General features: G+C 43.6%; 1 protein-coding gene across 2 annotated transcripts in view; it reads right to left on the reverse strand.

Moving 5' to 3' along the window:
- Positions 1–20,753, reverse strand: part of ABTB3 (ankyrin repeat and BTB domain containing 3) — a 279,483-nt gene that overhangs the window by 100,974 nt on the left and 157,756 nt on the right. For both annotated transcript variants that reach the window (XM_049783110.1, XM_049783107.1), the window contains exon 3: positions 13,708–13,912. In XM_049783110.1, the coding sequence (XP_049639067.1) occupies positions 13,708–13,912 (205 nt within the window). The remainder of the gene's footprint in view (positions 1–13,707; positions 13,913–20,753) is intronic.

Here is a 20,753-nt window from a genome sequence, read left to right on the forward strand (position 1 = left end):
GTATTCTGCTTATGACTAAAACCCAACTACAAACATGCTTGTAATCCTGGTGCTTAAATAAAGATTTATAAAAAATTAATTGTTTACAAATTAATAGTCATTAAAACAGCATGGCATTGGAATACAGATCCTCAGATCAATGGAATAGTTTGAGAATTCAGAAAATGAACTCCAGACATACAATCACTTAATCTTTGATAAAGGGGCAAAAAATGGAAAATGGAGGAAAGAAAGCCTCTTCAACAAGTCGTGTTGGGAATACTGGTTAGCCACATGTGAAAAAATGAACTCGGACCTCCATCTAACAATATGCACAAAGGTCAAAGCCAAATTAATTAAAGACTTTGATATCAGACCTGGAACCATAAGGTATTTAGAAGAAAACTTAGGTATTGACATAGAATCTGTACAGAAATAGGATCTCTAACTTCAGAAACCTGACAGCAACTACTGTGATTGTGAAGAGCTTTTACTGGGATCAACGAGAATAATTTTAGGGTTGGACAACCTAGTATGTCTGGAGCCTGGTGTTAATCTTATGCCAGAATACTTCATGGGTAAGGTCTCCCTGTTTTTAGGCCAAAGATTTTTTTCCTTTCCCCTATATTTTGATGTGCCTATGTAAACAACAGCTGCCCCATGTATTTTTAAATCTCCTATCTTAAAAAAAAGAGCTTACTAAACCTTCTGCTATTGTATTAGTGACTTTATTAGAGATACAATAATTTTCACAAATATACTTGCTACTGAACTTTTTCCTCTTTTTCTTCTCTTCCATTTTATTTTTTAGTTTTTCTTTCTATTTTCTTTATACTTTTAATAATAACTTTGATTTCTTTCATTGAGAAACAAACGTATTATGATCAGTTATGTCAACTATGTGAAGCATTTTCTTTAAATAAAAAATTTAATAAAATAAGAAAACATAGGCAAAACACTCCACGATATTGAGACTAAAGACATCTTTAAGGAGGAAACACCACTGTCCAAACAAATGGAAGCAGATAGAAACAAATGGGACTACATTATACTCAGGAGCTTCTATACCTCAAAAGAAAGTTACTAGAAACATAAACCAACCACAGAATGGGAGCAACTAGTTAGCCAAACCCATCAGATAAGGGGCTAATATCCAAGATATACAAAGTACTAACAAAATTTAACAAGATAAAAACATCTAACCCAATCAAAAAATGGGGAGAAGAAATGAACAGACATTTCCTCAAAGAAGAAATGCAGATGACCAAAAGGCACATGAAAAAAAGTGCTCCACATCACTTATAACCAGGGAGATGCAAATCAAAAACAACAATGAGGTATCATCTCATATCACAGAGACTGGCACACATCACAAAGAACAAGAACAACCAGTGCTGGCATGGCTGTGGGAAGAAAGGGACTCTCATTCACAATTGGTGGGAATGCCGTCTAGTCCAGCCTTTCTGGAAAATGATATGGATATTACTCAAAGCACTGGAAGTTGAGCTCCCATATGATCCAGCAATACCACTCCCAGGGATATACTCTAGGAACACAAAAACATAACACAAAAATGCCCTCTTGTACCCCTATGTTTATTGCAGCACTATTTACAATAGCCAAAATCTGGAAACAACCCAGGTGCCCAACAACAGTTGAGTGCTAAAGAAATTGTGGTACATATACACATTAGAAAAAATGAAGTCATAAAATTTGCCTACACATGGATGGACTTGGGGACTATTGTGCTTAGTGAAATGAGCCAGAGGGAGAGCACTAGACATAGAATAGTCTCACTCATCCACGGCATATTAAAAAAGAAAGACAGTATGATAATAATATCCAGAGACAATAGAGCTGAATATTGAAAGGACCAGTTCATGACTTGAAGCTTCCCACAAAGAGTGGGAAGTGGGAAGTGCAGCTAGATCACTAACCACAATAACAACTACCATGACAAGAGAGGCAGAATGCTGTTTGAGAGACAGCCAAGGGTTGGGGATGAGGAATGGAAATAGGAGACATTAGTGGTGATTTGAAAGATTGCACCGGTGAAGAGTGGTGTACATTTTATGACTTAAATCTCAGTATAAAAATTTTTGTAAATGCATTGATTAAATAAAATAAATAAATAATTAAAAAAGGATAAAAGAAAATAAGATAGACCTAAGAGAGAAAAGCATGGGGTCAGGGACTCATAGCCTTGTGGATTGAGAGCCTGAACTGTCTTTCACATATAGTATTTACTGTCTAGAAGAGTAAATACGGGAATAAGGGAGAACATTCACAGACAATTGCCTATTATGCTAACCTAATCTAGCCAGGCTTTTATATATCAAACAGGCCTGGAGTAGCTAATGCAAAAGTCTCTGAATTGTCTTCTGGATAAGGTGGTTTATAAGAGAGTGAACACAAGATCCCCACCAAGAGGGCATTTCTGTCCAGCATTCTGGTAATGCGCCAGCATTCTGGTAATTGGTAATTAGAGGCTCATAAATCACCCTTTCCGCCCCTTTTCTCAGACTATTATCTTTCTAACTAAGTGTATTTATTTCCTGGATGTCTGCATATCCAACAAGTGGAGAGTCTAGGCAGGCGTATGTAGATGCTAACCTCTAGCAATGATGATGGTGAAGAATGAGCACTCATCTCTAAAATGGTGAAAACATGTTGCACTGGTGAAGGGGGAGTATGCTTTTTTATAACTGAAACCCAACTACAAACATGTTTGTCATCATGCTGCTTAAATATATTATTTAATAAAAATACCCTTCCTAAAATAAAAATAAAATGGTGAAAACACAGGTGCATGTGCGCTGTCGGTGTATGAACCCCTTGTGCTGTCAATACTCCTTACCTATTGCTCTGGAGATCTGGGCCAGTGGGCTGTTTTTCTAAAAGGGGGTGATTATTACACTAAATCTCTAACTCAGAGATGACCAATAGAAGCTTCTTCTGGAAAGACCAACATGCAGGAACCACATGTACTATTGAGCATATGAAATGAGGTAAATAATACAAAACAGTGAAGATTTAGAGCTTTTGCTGGTGTGTGTGTGTGTGTGTGTGTGTGTGCAAATTTTAGTTTTTGTGCCACACCCAGCAATGATTAGGGGTTACTTCTGGCTTACATTCAGGAATTACCTTCTGGTGGTGCTTGGGGGACCATATGAGATGCCAGAAATTGAACTGAGGTTGGTCACGTGCAAGGCAAATGCTCTAACTGCTGTACTATTGCTCAGGTCCCATGTTATTTGTTTAGGAGGGCTCACACCCCATGGATCTAGGCTGGTGTAGTGCCTCAAAGTCACCACTGGAGATGCTGGGCTTGGCCAGGTGGGCTGACAGTGCAGTGCTCATGGGACATGTAGGCCACCCAGGTGATGCCTAGGAAGGAGGAACAAGGTGACAGTCATGGAATACAGGCCCTTGACCATATGCTCCACCCCTTGCACCATGTCAACATTCCAAAGATTTAATTGTATTGGATTCTAACTCATTTCAATATAAAGTGACCCCACAGAGCCACAGGTTAGCTGGCAGGCAAGACAGCACCAGTTGCTCTGTCTCCATTTCATAGAGGTGAGGTGTGCATGGTTCCCTCATGAAACAGAGCTGATGTGAGAAAGAGAGCTGATTTCTGGGGCAGCCACTTGCTGGTTCAGAGTGCCTGATCCTGAGATGAACAAGTGCAGGTGGGATGTGTGTGTGTTAGCAACACTCTGGTCAGGAGGCTGCCAAGCAGATCACCTGTGGTTCATCTCTCCCACTGGGCTGGAAAAAACACCCCAGTGACCCAGCAGGAGTTGCTTGACAAGCTCTAGAGAAGGTGAAATTGAACAGATCCACAGCCGTTGAGCTTCTGCTCTCATGCCCACGGGAGGTCACCTGTCAAATCTTGCCTCACCTTTGCCGCACACACTTGTCGCTAATTTGTTATCTGGGAGCCACCTCGTTAGGCAGCAGATGGTCATTCTATTCAGCTGTTTATGCTGCAAAACCTGTATGTTCTGTAGACTGGCTGTGACTGGCCTGAGACCTATTCATTTGAGCAACTTGCAGGGGATCCCGCGTCACCTCCAGAAGTGGAATCGAGGCCCCACAAGGTTCCATGTAGCCCCCAAAACTTGGGAAGTATTTATTAGGCATGTAATAGATGCTGAGAACTATGAGAGAGAAAGAGAGAGAGAGAAAAAGAGAGAAAACGTTACTATAAAAAAGTATATTTCTTTCCCCTTAGGCAAGTTAAAAATATGGCTGGGAGTCAATTGGGGAAAATAAATGTGAAGTGCACAGTGATACCTTGCTATTTACAGTGGGGTTCTTGAACCTGCAATTATCATCTGGAACTAGGAGATTCTTGGAAATGAAGACTCTTAGCGCTCCCCCAGAATCTGCATTTTTGGGTGATGCTTAAGAATTACTTCTAACTCTGCAGTCAGGAATCACTCCTGGCAGCGCTCTGGAGGACCATAATGAATGCTGGGAATTGAACCTGGGTTGGCCACATGCAAGGCAAATGCCCTATCTGGTGTACTATTTCTCTGGACCAGAATCTGCATTTTAGTCAGGTCTCAAATGATAAGTACACAAATTCTGAAATATACTGCTAGATAACCATCCAGGTGATGGGCACCAGGATAGTGAGGATAGTGGAATGAAATGTAAGAAGCTTGAGGGCAGGACTTTAGTGCATTCTATGAATGAACACAGAAAAGCTCTATTTCAGCTGCTGGCGCAGAGTATTCTTCATTATAATTATTATCTATATAATATGTGGTACCAGGATTGAACCTAGGGCCTTATGCATGTAAGTCATAGGCTTGACCACTGGTTCACACCTTCATTCTGACTGATCTTATTTTCTAGGTAAGAAAACTAAGATTCAGGGTCAGAACCAAGATCAGAACCAAGATAGTTATTTAAGTATTCTGATTCCCAAGTAAATAGGATCCAGAGATGATAACCCTACTGTGAAGTCCCCAACATAACTGAATCAGCTTTCAAATGATATTTCATCATAAGTGACTGCTGAAAATGTCCTGGTCCCAGCTTTGGCTGGAGGCCCTCTGCCTGCCTAAGGTTGACAGAAAGATGAAATCAAACTAGAAGCCAAGTTCCTCATATAGAACCACACAGAGTGAACTGGGCTCACCCAAAGGTCATTGATTTCCTTGAAATATCTTTGGGCCTTTATAGCTCTATCATTCACAAAGTGAGTCACAGACTAAACCCCCCACTGTCTTATTGGCCCCCTCCAGTTCCTCACTTTAACCAGAGGCCTAGGTATTCAGTTGCTGGTTCTGATCCTCCAAAACAGGAGCATCACTATAGACAACTAACTTAACCTTCTGCATCATAGTTTCCTATCTGTGAAATACCGAGAGCTGAGCCTAGCACCTGCCAGCACTGAAGACGGAATAAAGAAAGGCAAAGGCACACAGGCAGAGTGATGACAAGGATAAAACACTGATTGAAATATCTTATAGGATCTAGGAGCATGTCGGTCTGAATTAAGGGAATAAATTATAATTCCTGTTTTGGGCCAATGATTGTTCATGATCCTTGTGTACATCTAGAGAAGGTGGAATTGAACAGACCCACAGCTGGCGAGCTTCTGCTTTTCCCTGATGCATGCCCACTGGAGGTCACCTGTCAAATCCTGCCTCACCTTTGCCGCACACACTTGTCGCTAATTTGTTATCTGGGAGTTATTTTCTACTTGCAGCATATTAAACAGAGGCATAGAGGTATCAAGTGAATTGGAGTAGCGATGCCAAGCTGAGAACTGCCCAGGTTGACAGTACCAATGTGGCTCTCTGGGACAGGAACCAAAGCATGCAGGCTTCATCTCTAAGTCTGTTCAACTTCAAAAGCATGCACTGAGCACTTACTGTACAAAAAGAGCAAGGTCTGGGATTGCTGGTGCAGGCTAAGTCAGTAGAGAAAATTTTCTGGAGAAGGTAGAACCCAAAGTAAATCTTGAAAGATGTACTAATGAAGCAGAACAGAGGAAAAAAGCATATATATGAAGGCACAGAAGCACATAATCTTTAATTTTCCAGCATTACATGGTTGCTTGAGCACTGCAAAGAGCAATTCCAAGCATGGAACTGGAAGCAGCTCCTGAGCATTTCGAAGTGTGGTCTCCCCTCAGCGCCCCCCAAAGTAAACAAATAGAATGCAATGTATCTTTGTTTTATTTGCTCTGGGGCCACACCTATTGGTTCTCAGGGTTTACTCCTGGCTCTGTGTTTTTGGATTATTACTGGTGTATTTGGGGAACGATATGGGGTACCAGGGACTGTATCCAAGTCAGTTATGTGCAAGGCTAGTAGTTCATGATATTTTCATTCCAAGATTCCTTTGCAGCTCAGGTACAAACTTGGAGCCTGAAGTTTGAGAGATGTGGAGCTGATAACAATGGCAGAGACCTTCTTTTATATTTCAGGGCAATAGAATGGAAGGCCTGCTAGAGGTATCAGTGCCCAGCATTAGAAGTATCTGTCAAATGTCTATCCAGCCCTATGACTTTGAATTCTCTACCTATTGAATTTGGGGTGCAATTTGGTCATTGTTCCAGGGAATGAGTCTCCACTGGAAGTAGCTTGATCATTAGAAATCTCTAAAGTGCCTCTCAATACAGATACTCCTCACTTAACGACCAAGTTCCGTTTCAATGACTTGGTTGTTAAACGAATTGGTCGGTAAGTGAGGAACTGTATGTACCGTATACAGTAGTACAGTATATGCATAGTACTTGACAATACAGTATCCTGAATAAGTAAAATAACGAGAAAGATCAAAATGAAAACTTCCACTTGTTTTAATTTGCATAGGTTTGGTAATTAACACACAGTACTGCAATGTATTACAGAACATAAAGTTAGTAAAGTAGGTACATTAAAGCACCAAAAACCACAGTATTGTACTGTAGAGTGTACAAGATGGAAAAAAGATATTTAAAATAAAATAAAATAACGGTGAAGAAATGGTCGTAAGTGCGAGCAGGTAGGTCATTAAGCGAGGAGTATCTGTAGTCTAATTCTCAGGAATCCTGAGGAATACAGCCTCCCCAGAGGGCCACGAGTTGTACCTTTTAGCAGAAGACTGCTACTGTGCATAGCTTTCTACCTCCAGGTGACTCTTAGGTGCAAGGAGATGAGATCCATTTGGGTTGCTGTGGGAACTCTATAGTTTAAGAACCCCAAAATCTCTTGTAATGACTAACATCTCATTTCCAAGGTCCCTTCAAGGAGAAATGCCATTTATATGTATCAACAAAACCCAATCTTTTAAGCAGACTATTGTGAAGGATAGGACCATTGGTGCTATCCACTAGGGCCATACTTGCCACTGCTCAGACTATGCAGACTGAGATCAAACCCAGGGTTTCACATGTGTAAGGCATGTGCTTTATCACTTGAGCCACATTTAAGACCCTGTGGTCTTTTATTTTAAATCAATTATTTATAGTATATTGGGCCTATATGATTTTACCTATTTGGACTCATTCTAACCATTAGCAATATGGCCTAGAACCACAGCCAATGCTGCAATTTTCACCAGTTTTTGAGAAAGAAAGTATCTAGAAAATTAACCTAAATCCAAATTTTCCTGAGGAAGAGAAAAGGTTATCTCAGTCCACTGAGTCTCCCATGAGATTTCTCTCTGCTTTAGGTGTTCATAATAGGTACAATTTTTGTGACTAAGAGTTGGAACAGGGCTGTGTGTAACAAAGATATGTCTACTAGGTGGCATCTTGAAAGCCTCCTTGGTGGGCATGTATCAGAAGAGTTGTAGTAGCCTGTTGGAATTCATTTTCCTGAGCATGTCCCTTGGAACCTCATGTTTATATCTGAACATCATTTGTTGATTATGGCTCAGATGAAAGAGTGTTAAGAAATATTGTGCCTGAGTGATCTTCTGCTAGGGTATTTTAGAAGCTGTATTTCATTGCTATTGACTTCTAATACCTATTAGGTTTGCTTTATTGAGTCAATTTCTTCCAGTGTCAGTTCTTCCATGGTGAAGACTATTTTTGTGTTTTTTTTTTCCACTAGCTTCTTCCAAATAGCTGGTGATAAGCTGGTTATACCTTACAGACACTTTGCTGCTCCTTTTGCACAAGAGGTGACAGCTGCCATTACTAAGGTACAAACAGTGGTTTGATTTTTTCTTTCCTTTCAATGAGGTTGCAGGCTTCATACTGCAGGAGACTGCAGTGGTCTCCTTGCCTATCTTTCTATCCAGCTTTCTCTGTGAGGCTGATCACTGTCCTTTCAGGCAGTGACCTCAGCCAATAAAATATTTTATTTATTTTCCCTTTGTGGAAACAGTGTACTGAAACTAACCATAACCAAACACATCTAAGAATCACTGATATTTCCAGTAATGATCTAGAGAGGCAAGGTGGTGGTGTCTTATCGTCAACTTAAGATATTTCTATTTAAAAGCCTAGGCTCCTGAAACTGGGAGATAGTACAGCAGATAGGGCATGTGCCTAGCATGTACTTGACCCAATTTGTCTCCAGCACCTAGTCCTCTGAGCATCCCTAGGGTGGCCTAGGTAGTGCTGGCACTGCCAGGCTTGAGTGACATCATATTCTCTTGTGCTTGCACTGAAATCCTGAATCACCTGTGGGACTTCTGGGTCTCTTAAACCCCTCACTGCCACCAAAAAAAAAAAATAACCCCTAGCAGCAGACTTCTATGGATACTGGAATTAAAAAAAATGTACTTATATTCACCACTAGTATTTAGAAAATAACTGTCATGTTATCATACATTTAACAAAATGTATTTGGGCTTTCATTTTAATAAAAATATCTCAGGTACCTAAGAGATTTAAGAAGCTGAAACAACAGGACCCAAAGTTCTAGCAAAATGTCAGTGACAAATTTCACACTAGCAATGAGCTTCCTTTAGATCCTACAGTGTAAACAAAAATGGCTCAAAACAAACACAGCAACTTTCAAGTGGTGCTCTCATGAGAGTGAGGCAGGCATGGAGGCCTCGATCCAAGTCCCCCAGCCAAGATAGTTCAGACTAGTGGAGGCACAAATTTCAGCTGCCAAATAATTCCCAGCCTGCTAGACATGCATGGAAGCAAACAACATTCTGCTTTGCCCTGATCCTAAGGAGTGTGAGTCTACTGGGAACAATGTAAGCACTGTGGTTTGACAGGAGTTGGCCAGAATTGAGATGGAAAATCAAGAAAATGTTGCTTGATTTGAGGAGCAAAAAGGATAGAGTGGAGAGAAAAAATAGACAGATGAGAGAGGAGGAAGAAGAGAAGAAAGAATGAAGAGAGGGGAGATGAAGGGAGATGAAGGGCAAGAGATAAAGACAGAGACAAGAGAACCCCAAATTGGAATTTTGACACTTCTGGGAATTATGTTTGTAGTTTTCAAGGTGTAAAGTGTATGGAGTATGTGGTGACATGCATGGAGTTAACAAATGTGTAAATGTAGTGGCAACTAATGTATTTGGGGATATTCATGGTGTAATGTAATGTAATGTTCATGGTGTGTATGGGAGTGTGTGTGGATCATGTGAGGATACGTAGGGAGTATGTGAGAATATATATGGAGCTTGTGAGAACATATATAGGTCATGTAGGATGTATGGAATATTTGGGAATGTGTGCAGAGCACAGATTATTTTGCAACTTGTGTGGAGCAAGTGGAAATATATATGAATTATGTTTGAAACATGTGAGAACATGTATGAGATATTTGAGAACATGTAAGGAGTTTATGGGAACATGTATGAGTTGTTAGAAATGTGTGTGGAGCATGTAGAGACAAGTATGGAGTTGGTGTGGATGTGTATGAAACATGTAAAACATGTATGGACCATGTAGGGAACATATATGGAACATGTGGTGAAATGTTTGGAATATACAGGTACGACACGACATAGAGCAAGTACGACATGTATGGAGTTGGTGGAACTTCTTGAACGAGGTAAATGAGAGGCCCTCTCTTCTCCCAGCCTTTCCTATGAAGGTTCAAAGATGACAGGTCAGTGTTGACTCCATCAGGACAGAGGATGGAATCTCACACAGCTGCTGTAGGTACAATAATCCAGCATCTCAGGGTCTAGCAGCCTGACACAGAATATCACATAGCTTGTGGGGGGAAGGTGAGAAGCACCCCTTGTGCTTTAGTACTAATATCCTATTCATGGTTCACACCTGTGCCACTGTGCTGGCTCATCCTTATTAGACAATTGAGGGAAAGAGGTTCAATGAGGTGGCAGGATGAGCTGAAGGTCTTAGAGCCCTGATTCAGAGCTAGGGTCCAAGGTCAAAGGCACAGTTGACACTTTCCCAAGGTGAGCAGGCCTAGGCCACAAGCTCCATTTTGTGTTTTGTTCTCACCCTGAAAACTCAACAAAGAAGAATGGATAAAAGGAGCTTAATGGCTCCAATCAAGCCTGCATCCTGGTTTCTTCAGTCAGCTGTACATCCAAAGATTTTAGAACCCTGGGGGAGTCTCCCTATACTTGAACAATTCCAAGCCCATACAAAAGTCTGAAGTAAGATTCTATAGGCCAGCTAGAAAGCACATGAGTGTAATGGTGCCAAGTACCTACACTGAGCAGGTGACAGGGCAGGGAATGTGCCAGAGGGTAAAGATCAAGAAGTTTCACTCTAGTGACTTCAAAGAAGGAGATGGAAGGACCTGGCCACGTAATAGTAAGCTTAACGTACACTGGGAGTCATTGAGAAGTCAGACACAGTCATGGAAGCAGGAGGAAATGAGGCCCTGGGCCTCCTGTGCTAGTGCATCCATTTGGTAGGATGAAATCGAGAAAGAAGAGGTCTCAGGTGCAGGAGGGAGGAGAGCAAGCCATGAAGGAGGAACCCCGTTTTCTGAAAGAGGTGGCCTGCTTAAAGTTGATCTCCATTTTTAACACTGCAGAAAATGGGAAGGGGAAGACACTAGCTTTGAAATGCTCCAGAGGCTGTGGGGTGCAAGGCTGTGTTCACTCTTTAGTTCTCTAAATGTATATTACTCCTTACCTTGGATCAGAGCTTTGAGCCTTATGTCAGGATCAGAGTATTGTGGTGGTGTCTGCCCTTAGGAAGCTGACAGGCAGGACACAAATGGTTACAAACAACAGAGGCTGGAGTCATAGTATAGTGGGTAAGGCACTTCCCTTGCATATGGTTGACTCAAGTTCAATCCTCACCACCCAGTATAGTTCCCTGAACCCTGCTAGCACAGGGCAAGAATCAATCTGAATGTGTGGATTCTTTTGTGTGTGTGTGTGTTGCTGTTGTTGTTGTTGTTGTTGTTTTGATTTATTATTTTGGGGCCACAGAAGGGCTTACTCCTGGCTTTATGCTCAGGAATCACTCCTAGTGGTACTCAAGAAAATATATGGACTCCTGGGGATCAAATCTGGGTCACCTGCATGCAAGGGAAGTACCTTATCTGCTGTGCTACTTCTCTAGCCCCATGTGTGCATTCTGACAGCAGAAACATGGATGCCTAGAGGGGTGAGACGATTCAAGCATCCCCTCTAGACTAGGGGCCATCTACACAAAGGAAGTCAGATGAGGCCACATGAGGGACCAGTGGAGAAGACAGTGGCAGGTCATGCTGCTGTCAGAACTGAGTTAGACACCCACAGGCTGAGGTAAACCCTCACTCTACTCTACACATCCACACTCGTGGCAAGCAAGTTTTGGGATACCTGGCTGAGATCTGCTTTTGAATGGAGAAAAATACCTCCTCTCTAGATGAAGGGTGTTTGGCTCATGGACATATACCTTGGGTCCCCTCTGATGTAGCAGTGGAGAGTACAGAGGACTCTGGTATATGATTAGGTTCACTCCAGGCTGGACTTATCAATCATCAGCCTGACTTAGCTCCCTCCCATCCCTTAATTGGAAACTGGGACAAAGATTTGTCCAGGAGCCCAGCAAAGCTCCTGTGCACCCCAGTAGTGACAGCAGCCTCTGTTATGTTAAAACTACATAGAACCATGGCTCAGATTTCAGGACAGGATTCAATTCTAGATCAGTCAATGTTGACAGATAAAACAATAAAGGCCACCTTGATCTGTCACTGCCTCCTGAGACCTGTGTAGGTCATGAAATCTTCCAGCACCCCCAAAAAGGAAGGATGTTGCCTTTGCAGCCCTTATTTAGAAGATGATGAGCAAACTGAGGCACAGAGCCTTAAGACCCTTTTCCCAAGGTCCCTGGTTTCATGGTGGAAGGGTCTAGACTGGATGCCATGGTCTGCACTGCAGAGCCTGCAGCTCACAGCTCTATAACTAGCCAGTCCACTGCTGCCTAGTGACATGAAACAGGCTTGTGAGACCCCATGTGGGAGCTGGGAGCCTAGTACTGGAGAAATGGAGGCCCCAGAAGTCTGCTCTGAGAGGTCCAAAGCAGCGGCACAAAATACTGGGCTTGTCTGGATGGGGCACCTGCAAATTGCTTAGCTAAATACTGTGGGGAGACTGAGGCACCAAGAATGGAAAGGAGTGTCCCTTCCCAGTAAGCTGTTCCTTGCTTCTCACCCAGCTCCTATTTCCCTTCTCAACAGCCACCCACCACCTACCCTCCCCACTACTGGCTGAGCAGCTGCTGATGGTTCTGCTTAGTCGCCAACCCCTAGCACAGGCATGAAGTAAAACAACTGTACATCTCTTACCAGTGTCTTCAAGGTGACTACCTAACCACACTTCTCTGCTGACCTGGGCCTTTTTTCCCCTAATTTTTATTATAACATTATGATTTACCAAGTCATTCATAATATAGTCTATTTCACTCATTAAATGTTGAAAGAACTATCCCACAACCAGTGTGGCCTTCCTTTCATCAGTGTTGCCAATCTCCCACCCACCACCACGCCTGACTCCAGGTAGGCATAAATTTATTTCTTATTGCTTATTACAACACAAAGGCAAATGAAAATATCAAAATTTAGATCAAGAAGGGTCAATTCATAGTAATTTCTGTATCTCTTCATGGTATACTAAAGTCACTGTCTAAGTTCTAGTTGTGCCTTCTTTGCTACTGTTTGGGCTCAATGAAGTTGGTAGATTTCTATGTAACCTCTCCATCAGATTTTCTGTGATACTACTGGGTTGACCCTATTGTAAAATATTGATAGTTGTCAGTCCAGGATTTATAAATCTGAATCATATATATATATTTGATCAAATATATATAGATCTATTGTTTCATACATATGAAACTATATATCTGAAAATATCAAATATCTAACACTACTGTAAGATACTGATAGATGTCAGTCCAGGATTTATGGACCTAAAACAAAATTGGTGGCTTGGAAATTTGATAAGGTTAATAGCGAGGCTATTTCTTTCAGAGGTTGTGGCATTGGGTTGCTGTAGTTCCTGCAGAAAGAAGAATCTGCCCTCCTTTCTTCCTTCTGAGAATGCCACAAAGGTATCAGCCAGGACGTATACTTGGAAAGTACCAGCGGTCATTATTTTCTTTTGAAGCTTGGTGGAGGAGCCGGCTAACCTGGCCATTTTATCCCAAACACAGCCAGCCCCCCACAGCCACACTGCCAAGACCCCAAGCTCACCCATCTTGTAGGGCACAGGCTTTATCTGGACCCCTTCAGAATATCCACAGACCCACAGTGTCCTTTCCCACCTGGCAGCAGTACCGACCTTGTTCCTCCCATCCCCCAGGAATGCCTGACTGACCCCATCTTGGACAAAGGCTGGTCTTACCTTTCCACCTGCAGGTTGACCTTCGAAGGTTCCACGTTGGGGTTGTCCCACTCCATCTGCGGGCAGTGCATGAAGTAGCAGAGGGTGTAGAGGGCCTCAGGCTCCCAGTAGAGCGCCCCCTGCTTGTTGTGCAAGGGGGTACCATTGCCGTGGTGCTTGGCGTGGAGGGGCTGCAGGTGAAGCATGGCGCGGGATACCAGGTCACCTGTGGGCAAAGGCAATGTCAGGGCTGAAGGCTGCCTCAGTCTGTCCCTGAAACCCCACACTAAGGAGGCAGTCCCTGGGCCTCAGGCCACATCTCAAGCCGAGAAGAAAAGTTTTCCTTCATTCATCACATAATAGTCAAGGGCATCCCCAGCTCTGCAGTGCCATCTGGCAGTCAGTGATCTGGGGACTATATGGGGCCAGGAAGTCAACCTGGTCTCCCCTTGAGCTTGCTCTCTGGCTCTCCCTGAATTGCTTCCTTTCTTTTTAAAAAAAAACTTCTAATTTTATTAATATTATTTTTTTTTTGAGCCATACCTGGCAGTGCTCAGGGATTACTACTGGCTCTGTGCTCAGAAATCATTCCTGACAGTATTTAGGGGAACATATGGAGCAAAGGGGATTTAATCCAGGTCAGCAGTGTGCAAGGTAACCCCCCAAATCTACTGTGCAATTGCTCTGGCACCACTCCCTGCATAATTTTTTTAGTGAAACCATTGTGATTTACAAAAATTTTTTATAGTTAGGCTTCAGATCCTGTATAATTTTTTAATGGACTCATTGTTTTTAAAACACACCATTCTAGAAAGGAAATGTTATTTTTCCTTCTACTGATCATGAAAGCTGGTTTTATTGAATATTCATAGGTCACCATAAAAATTAATTCAATGAAAACAAAACAAAGAAACTAATTTAGTTCTGAATACCGGTCCCGCGTTCTTTTGTTATTAAATGGCAGTTGGAAGTATTAGGGACTCTTTATGTTAAATGGAGTCTTTCTTCTTAAATAAGTAGAATTAAAAATAGAGCTGAAAAAAAATCATTCTAAGCATAATGGAATACTACTCGGGCTACACAGAAAAATGACATCCTGCAGCTCCTATAACTGGGCCGTAGCTAGAAGGCATGCTGAGCAAAGTGAGTCAAAAAGAGAAGGCCAAATCCTGAATGATCTAGCTCATATGTAACAGATCAGAAAACTAGTTATGTCACAAACAATAGTCAGTGGTGATAGATGCATAGTCGGTCTATAGAATTGAGTCTACTAAGTGGGAGTGGGGGAGTGCCAGAGGGGTCTTGAGGCAGAGATGGAGGGACGGGGCACTTTGGACGTGAGTATCAACATGCCTGAAACATCTATCTCAGCAGTGTTGTGACTCATGGTGGAAAATAAGCAGATAAAAGCATCACTCTGGGCCTGAAAGATAGCACAGTGGTAGGGCATGCCTTGCATGCAACTGACCCAGGACAGATGGTGGTTTGAATCCCAGCATCCCATATGGTCCCCCATGCCTGCCAGGAGCGATTTCTGAGTGCAGAGCCAGGAGTAACCCCCGAGTGCCGCCAGGCGAGACCTCTCCCTAAAAAAGCATCATTTCAAGACCACTGTTAGTTATTCTCTGCAGTGCTCCACCTCACTTCCAATCCTGACCCCCACAGTGCAAAGCAGAAGGTCCATGTTTGGAGACCAGTGGTTCTGATCCCTGTGATGGGATAGTCCCTGTAATGAAATAGGAGGGTTCAGGCACTTTCAGATGCCTAGAGGTGACAAATGTTTCAACCAGTTGATGTGAAGTAAAGCAGTGACTTGGGGGGAGAGGGCTTTGGATGGGGCCAGGAGATGGGGGTCAGAGAGGTAGAGGATGCTCACACACCAAGTGATTCTAGGAAAGTATGGGGGCTGAAGAGATAACCAACAAGCTGCAGACAATGATTCTAGAATTACAAGAGCCTGGACTCAGATCATACCTCCAGCAGCGCCTGGCAGAGCTGAAGGAATTTCTTCCTGCAAGCTGTTTCAGGAAGTGACAGCCCAGCTCAGGACCATGGTAGGTTGGGGAAGGATAACAAAGATAGTGGTTACAGCAGCCCATGTCTGGCACTGCTGGCACAGGTGAACTCGGAGACAGTAAGGTATCCCCCGGTTCCTTCAGCACTGCTCAGCTCATTGGGGCAGCTCCTCCTGCAGACTCATTTTACAAAAATTGAGGTGTGCAACACAGATGACAAATAATGGGCTGAAATCATGTTGACCTTAAGGAAAGAATGGGGCTTCATCTGCTACTATTGGTTTTTAAGCACATACTTAGCAGCTAAACCACCTCCACTCGGTGGCTGGTGGGAGGGAGTCCCTGTCCCATGGTGGTTACAGGGCCAGAATATCAAGAAACCACAGCTTTGAGGCTTCAGACTGTGTAGGACAGCTCAGCTACAACCCCACTGTGGTAGCTGTGTCCTTGGGTGGGTAGAGCAGGACCTGCCAAGAGGCAGGTGAGGGGAAGGATGGGAAGCTGCAGGCTGGCACTGGATTGGGACCCTTGGATGTGGTCGATGGCCCAGGTACAGCCTAAGGATCCATGTATGTTCTCGGGAAGCCAGAGAAGGCACAAAGTGGCCCTCCCCGGAAGCTGCCATGTTCATCACCTGACTCCCACACTTCATTTTCCTCATCTGTAAAGTGGATCTGCAGGAGAAGCCACCCTACTTGGCTATTCTCGAGGAGGTGAGGTCTCAAAAAGTCTTCCATAGCCCCAGAGTTTGCACTTCGGGGACAGGGTCTATACCTCCAGAGTAACAGCTGGAAGACTCCCCAAGCTGTGGTCAACAGCAAGGGGCAGGGATGAAGGGGCTGGGGGGAGCAAATCTTCTACATGGTCCCCCTCTATATCTCTGGGAGCAGTGGGCAGGGATGTAGCTGAATACTCAGCAGAAGAATCCAAGAACCAAAGTGTCCTCAAGCTGAGTGTGAAGCCTGAGGTGTATTTACTGTAGGGACAGCACAGTTGAGGGAGTGTCAGTGGTCACCATCATAAATGATGGTACCGACACAGGGCCCAGTATATCAAACACTCTCTTACCCAGAGGTGATGTGCCCATTATTTATGTTTGTTTGTTGTTGTTGTTTTTTTTTTTTTCAGCCACATTCAGTGGTGCTCAGGACTTACTCCTGGCTCAGAATTCAGGGATCATTCCTGGCAGGCTCAGGAGACTCTCTGAGATGGAATCTGAGTCAGCTAGGTGCAAAGCAAGTGCCATACCCATTGTATTATCTCTCTGGCCCTCGTGTGCCCCCTTATTTTAGTTTACAACAGAGATTCCCAGCCAGGGTGGCTTTGCCTGCCAGGGGCCATGAGGTAATGTCTGCAGCATGCTTGCTCATCCACAGGGCAGCAATTGAATTTTGGGAATGCAGGGCAGTGCATCTGATGCTAATCAGTTTACAGATGCATGGGGTAACCCCCACAACAAAGAATGGAGTCCCTGCCTCCCAAAGTCTCTAATACTGAGAGAGTAAATCCTATTTGTTCAAGAAGCTGATAGCCAAGGCCAAAAGGTTAGTAAGGGGCAGACCCAACCTGGGTCTGACTGATCCTTTTGCTCTACAGCCCTAGAGCTGAGCTTTCTTTCACAGATGCCCCCCTGTAGCCTGCTGGCTCTTCAGTCATCCAGGATGCAAAATGTCATGAGATGGCCAAGGTGTTAATGAATGTGCCTTACCCTGGATTCAGTAATTCCCTTTCTGGGAATCCTTCCCAGTACCAGAATCCCAAAAACAGCAAAGACTTCTGCATAAGGGTTTTACACCCAAATCTTATTCACAGCATCCAGAATTTGACAAAGAAACAAATGTTTAAAAATAAGAGCACAGTTCAGTAAGCTCTGGTGCCGCTGTAGGATAAAATAATCAACTCATGTGATCATTAAAAATGTTTACACAGAGCTGTACTTTTAAGGAGAGAGAAAAAAAAAACCACCTTCTTGCTGAAATTGGTAAGTGGGAAAAAATGAAATTCAAAATTACATCGTGTGATCGGGATTATGTTATTAAAATTTCTAAATGTTATTATGTGCTGAATAAGTACCAGGAAAAAAATAACCAAAATGTTGACCAAGGATTTCACTGCTTGGTGGGACTTGGATAACACCGCGTCCAGCTTTTTATTGCTTCTTAAGTTTGAGTGATGCCCTCTGCTCACTGGGTCATCTCAAAAATAACCTCGTTGTGTTGGTGATGACATTCTCTCACCTTTCACCCTGCTCAGGCTGTGGGGTGCTCCTCTTTTCATTTGGAAGGTGCCTATAGGCAATTCTCAAAACAAGAAAATTCAAACTGGGCAAAGAAGGGAAGAGAGTTGTGTCTCTAAAAGTGTTTGACTTTGGGTGGCTGCAGTGCCATGCCAGATCCCCATGTTCTCTCATACTGCAGTGCCCTTTTCTCCCTCTTCCCAACCTCTAAAGACCTGAAAGCACATAGTCAGATGCTACTTCTTCCAGGGAGCCCTTTGGGACCATTCAACCAAAGTTCATTTCCCCCCTTTGCTGGAGCTGATAACTTTCTGCTAATAAAGTCTAACAAAGTATTTTATTCCTTTGATTGTGTTTCAGATACAGCCATGTTAACTTCCCTGGACGCTCCAGGGGGCAGAGTCCTTGTCTCATTTATTCATCCTCTTCTGGGAGAGGAGTTAGAAGGGAAGTTGGGAAGCGCTGCTTTGCTTGTGGTGGTTCTTCCCCAGGGTAACTTATTTCCTCTCTGTGAATGGGGTGGTGATCTCATGGGTTTAGTGTATGGGTTGAACCAATAAAACAGTGAAAAATCTAACCCTGGTGTCTGCATGTGCAGGATGCAGAGACTAAGAGCACTGGCCTAATAGGATTAATGAAGCGATTGCAGATCTGTCCCTTACAGCAGAGCTCTTCAACTTTTGACACGTGAGCACTGGCATAGGTCTTGGATACAGGTCCACAGACTGACAGTTATAATCAAAGTGGCAGGCCAAAGTTTTTGGTCTTTTCATATTCCACATGAGCCAGTGATTGAGGACCTTTAATTTAAAGCACTTGGAACAGAACTGGGGATGTGCTAAATGTCTTGAAAATAACCAGTACTATTTCTTCTTCATCATCACCTCACCACCCTCTCTGTCATCTTCATCATTATCCCCACATTAGCATTTGCTATTTCCCAAATAGTCATTTACTCCACCTGAGGGCATTGTGCTAGGTCCTCAGCAGGCCAGGTGAAATAGGTAATGAGCCAGCCTGCAGGGACAAGACAGTGGAGTCTGAATTGGGACACTCAGCCATGGAGCTAGCTGAGTGGTTTTCACTGGTCAATTCTCCTTCCCAAGCAGGCAGATCTGTGCAACAGAACTTCATTAGTGTTATTTAAAACTCTGATGCAGGTAGAGTGGCTCACCCTTGAACTGTGATTTAATTAACAAAAATTGCAGCACCACGTCCATGTGTTCAAGCAGAAAGTGCATACTCGGTGCTCCAAAATGGCAGAGGTATTTTACCCCACATCATCACAGACTTGATACAGGTAAGTGCTCTGGAGTCCTGCAGGATCACGTAGTACAGAGCTTTCAAAATAGGGGGATGTTGTGTATGTAAATATTTTAGGGGATTATTATGTTACTGACCCTACCCTAAACAAACGGAGGAATTGTTGTGTATGTAAACATTTTATGGGATTATTATGTTACCGACCCTACCCTGATCGGTGATTGTGCCCTACCCTAGGGTGTGACCTGGCATTCTGCCCCCACCCTAGGGTGGTACCTGATTCTGCTTCCACCATTGAGTGGTATCTGATCCCACCGTTGGGTGGTACCTGATTCTGGGAAATAAAAACAAGGGTCTGTGGAAGACGAGAGGCTTTTTGCTGGATCTTATGCTGAGTCTTTGGACTTCAGTCTTGTTCACCGAATAAAGCTAATATTTCCACAAGCCTGACTGTCTGTGAGCTGTTTACTTGCCGTTTCACCTCAGAACCATCAGCTGGACAGGGTGGCAGACACATGCTCCCAGCTGGAGGGGAAAGACCTCATCCTCCATCCCTCCATCAGTCAACCTCTTCAGGGGCTGACTTGCAACAGGGGGACACCTATGGCAGAGCTGGGCCTCACACTGGATGGGTGTTCGGGAATGGGGAAAGCACCAGGGCCACCTGGCTATGCTAGGGTCAGCCAAAACCACGTGTGTTGCTTGGAAAGAGTGCTGAGCATCAAATTCAGGGCCCTGCATATGTCAGGTATGTGCTCTACCACTGAACAACCTCCCCTTCACCAGACCTGAATTCTATTTTATTTTGTTTATGTATTGATTTTTTGGGGGAGGTGTGGGTGGATCCTAAGCATTTGCCAAGAAGCCCTGGGTCTCACTCTGTGATCCTTGGTCACCAGGGAAGTTTGGCCTGTGTGAGGATCAGGATGTTCTGTAGTTCAAGCTTTTGATGCTGGAAGTCTCCAGGACCACCCCATAGTACTCAGAGGCCTTCAGGGCTACATCCAGGGATACCCAAGGGCTCACATGGTACCAGGGATTTAACTGAGGTCACACATGTCTAGATAAGATTCCAACCTCTTTACAATCTCCTAGGACCCCAGTCCTGAGTTGTAATGAGATGTCATGAGGATACAGGCCATGGTTTAGAGTGAAGGAACAGCCTGCAAGAAGAGGTCCCTATAATGTGCTTGGAGGAGGTCCCCATAAGGTGCTTGGTGAGGGACAAAGAAGTGGACTCAAAGCTACAGGAAAGTCGAATGCCTTTCTCAGGAGGCCCAAGGTGGTATTTTTGCCATCAGTTTTACCTTGCTCTGGGGTCACATCCTTGATTCTTATAAGCTTTGAAGTTGTCCTGAACTCAGGGTTTCAGATGACCTTAGCTTTGAGAAGCCAGGGAAAAACTCTTATCTGGATCATAGTCTATTTTCCCTTCTCCTAAGAAGTGATCATTGCACTCTGCTGTGGGATCTAGAAGGATGTCATTGTGTGGGGTTTAGAGGTGGGGTAAGCATTCAGGTGTGGGTGTCTGTCAGCAGGTTCTCTCTGAAAAG

This window comes from Suncus etruscus, chromosome 11 (assembly GCF_024139225.1).
Source record: "Suncus etruscus isolate mSunEtr1 chromosome 11, mSunEtr1.pri.cur, whole genome shotgun sequence".
NCBI lineage: Eukaryota > Metazoa > Chordata > Mammalia > Eulipotyphla > Soricidae > Suncus > Suncus etruscus.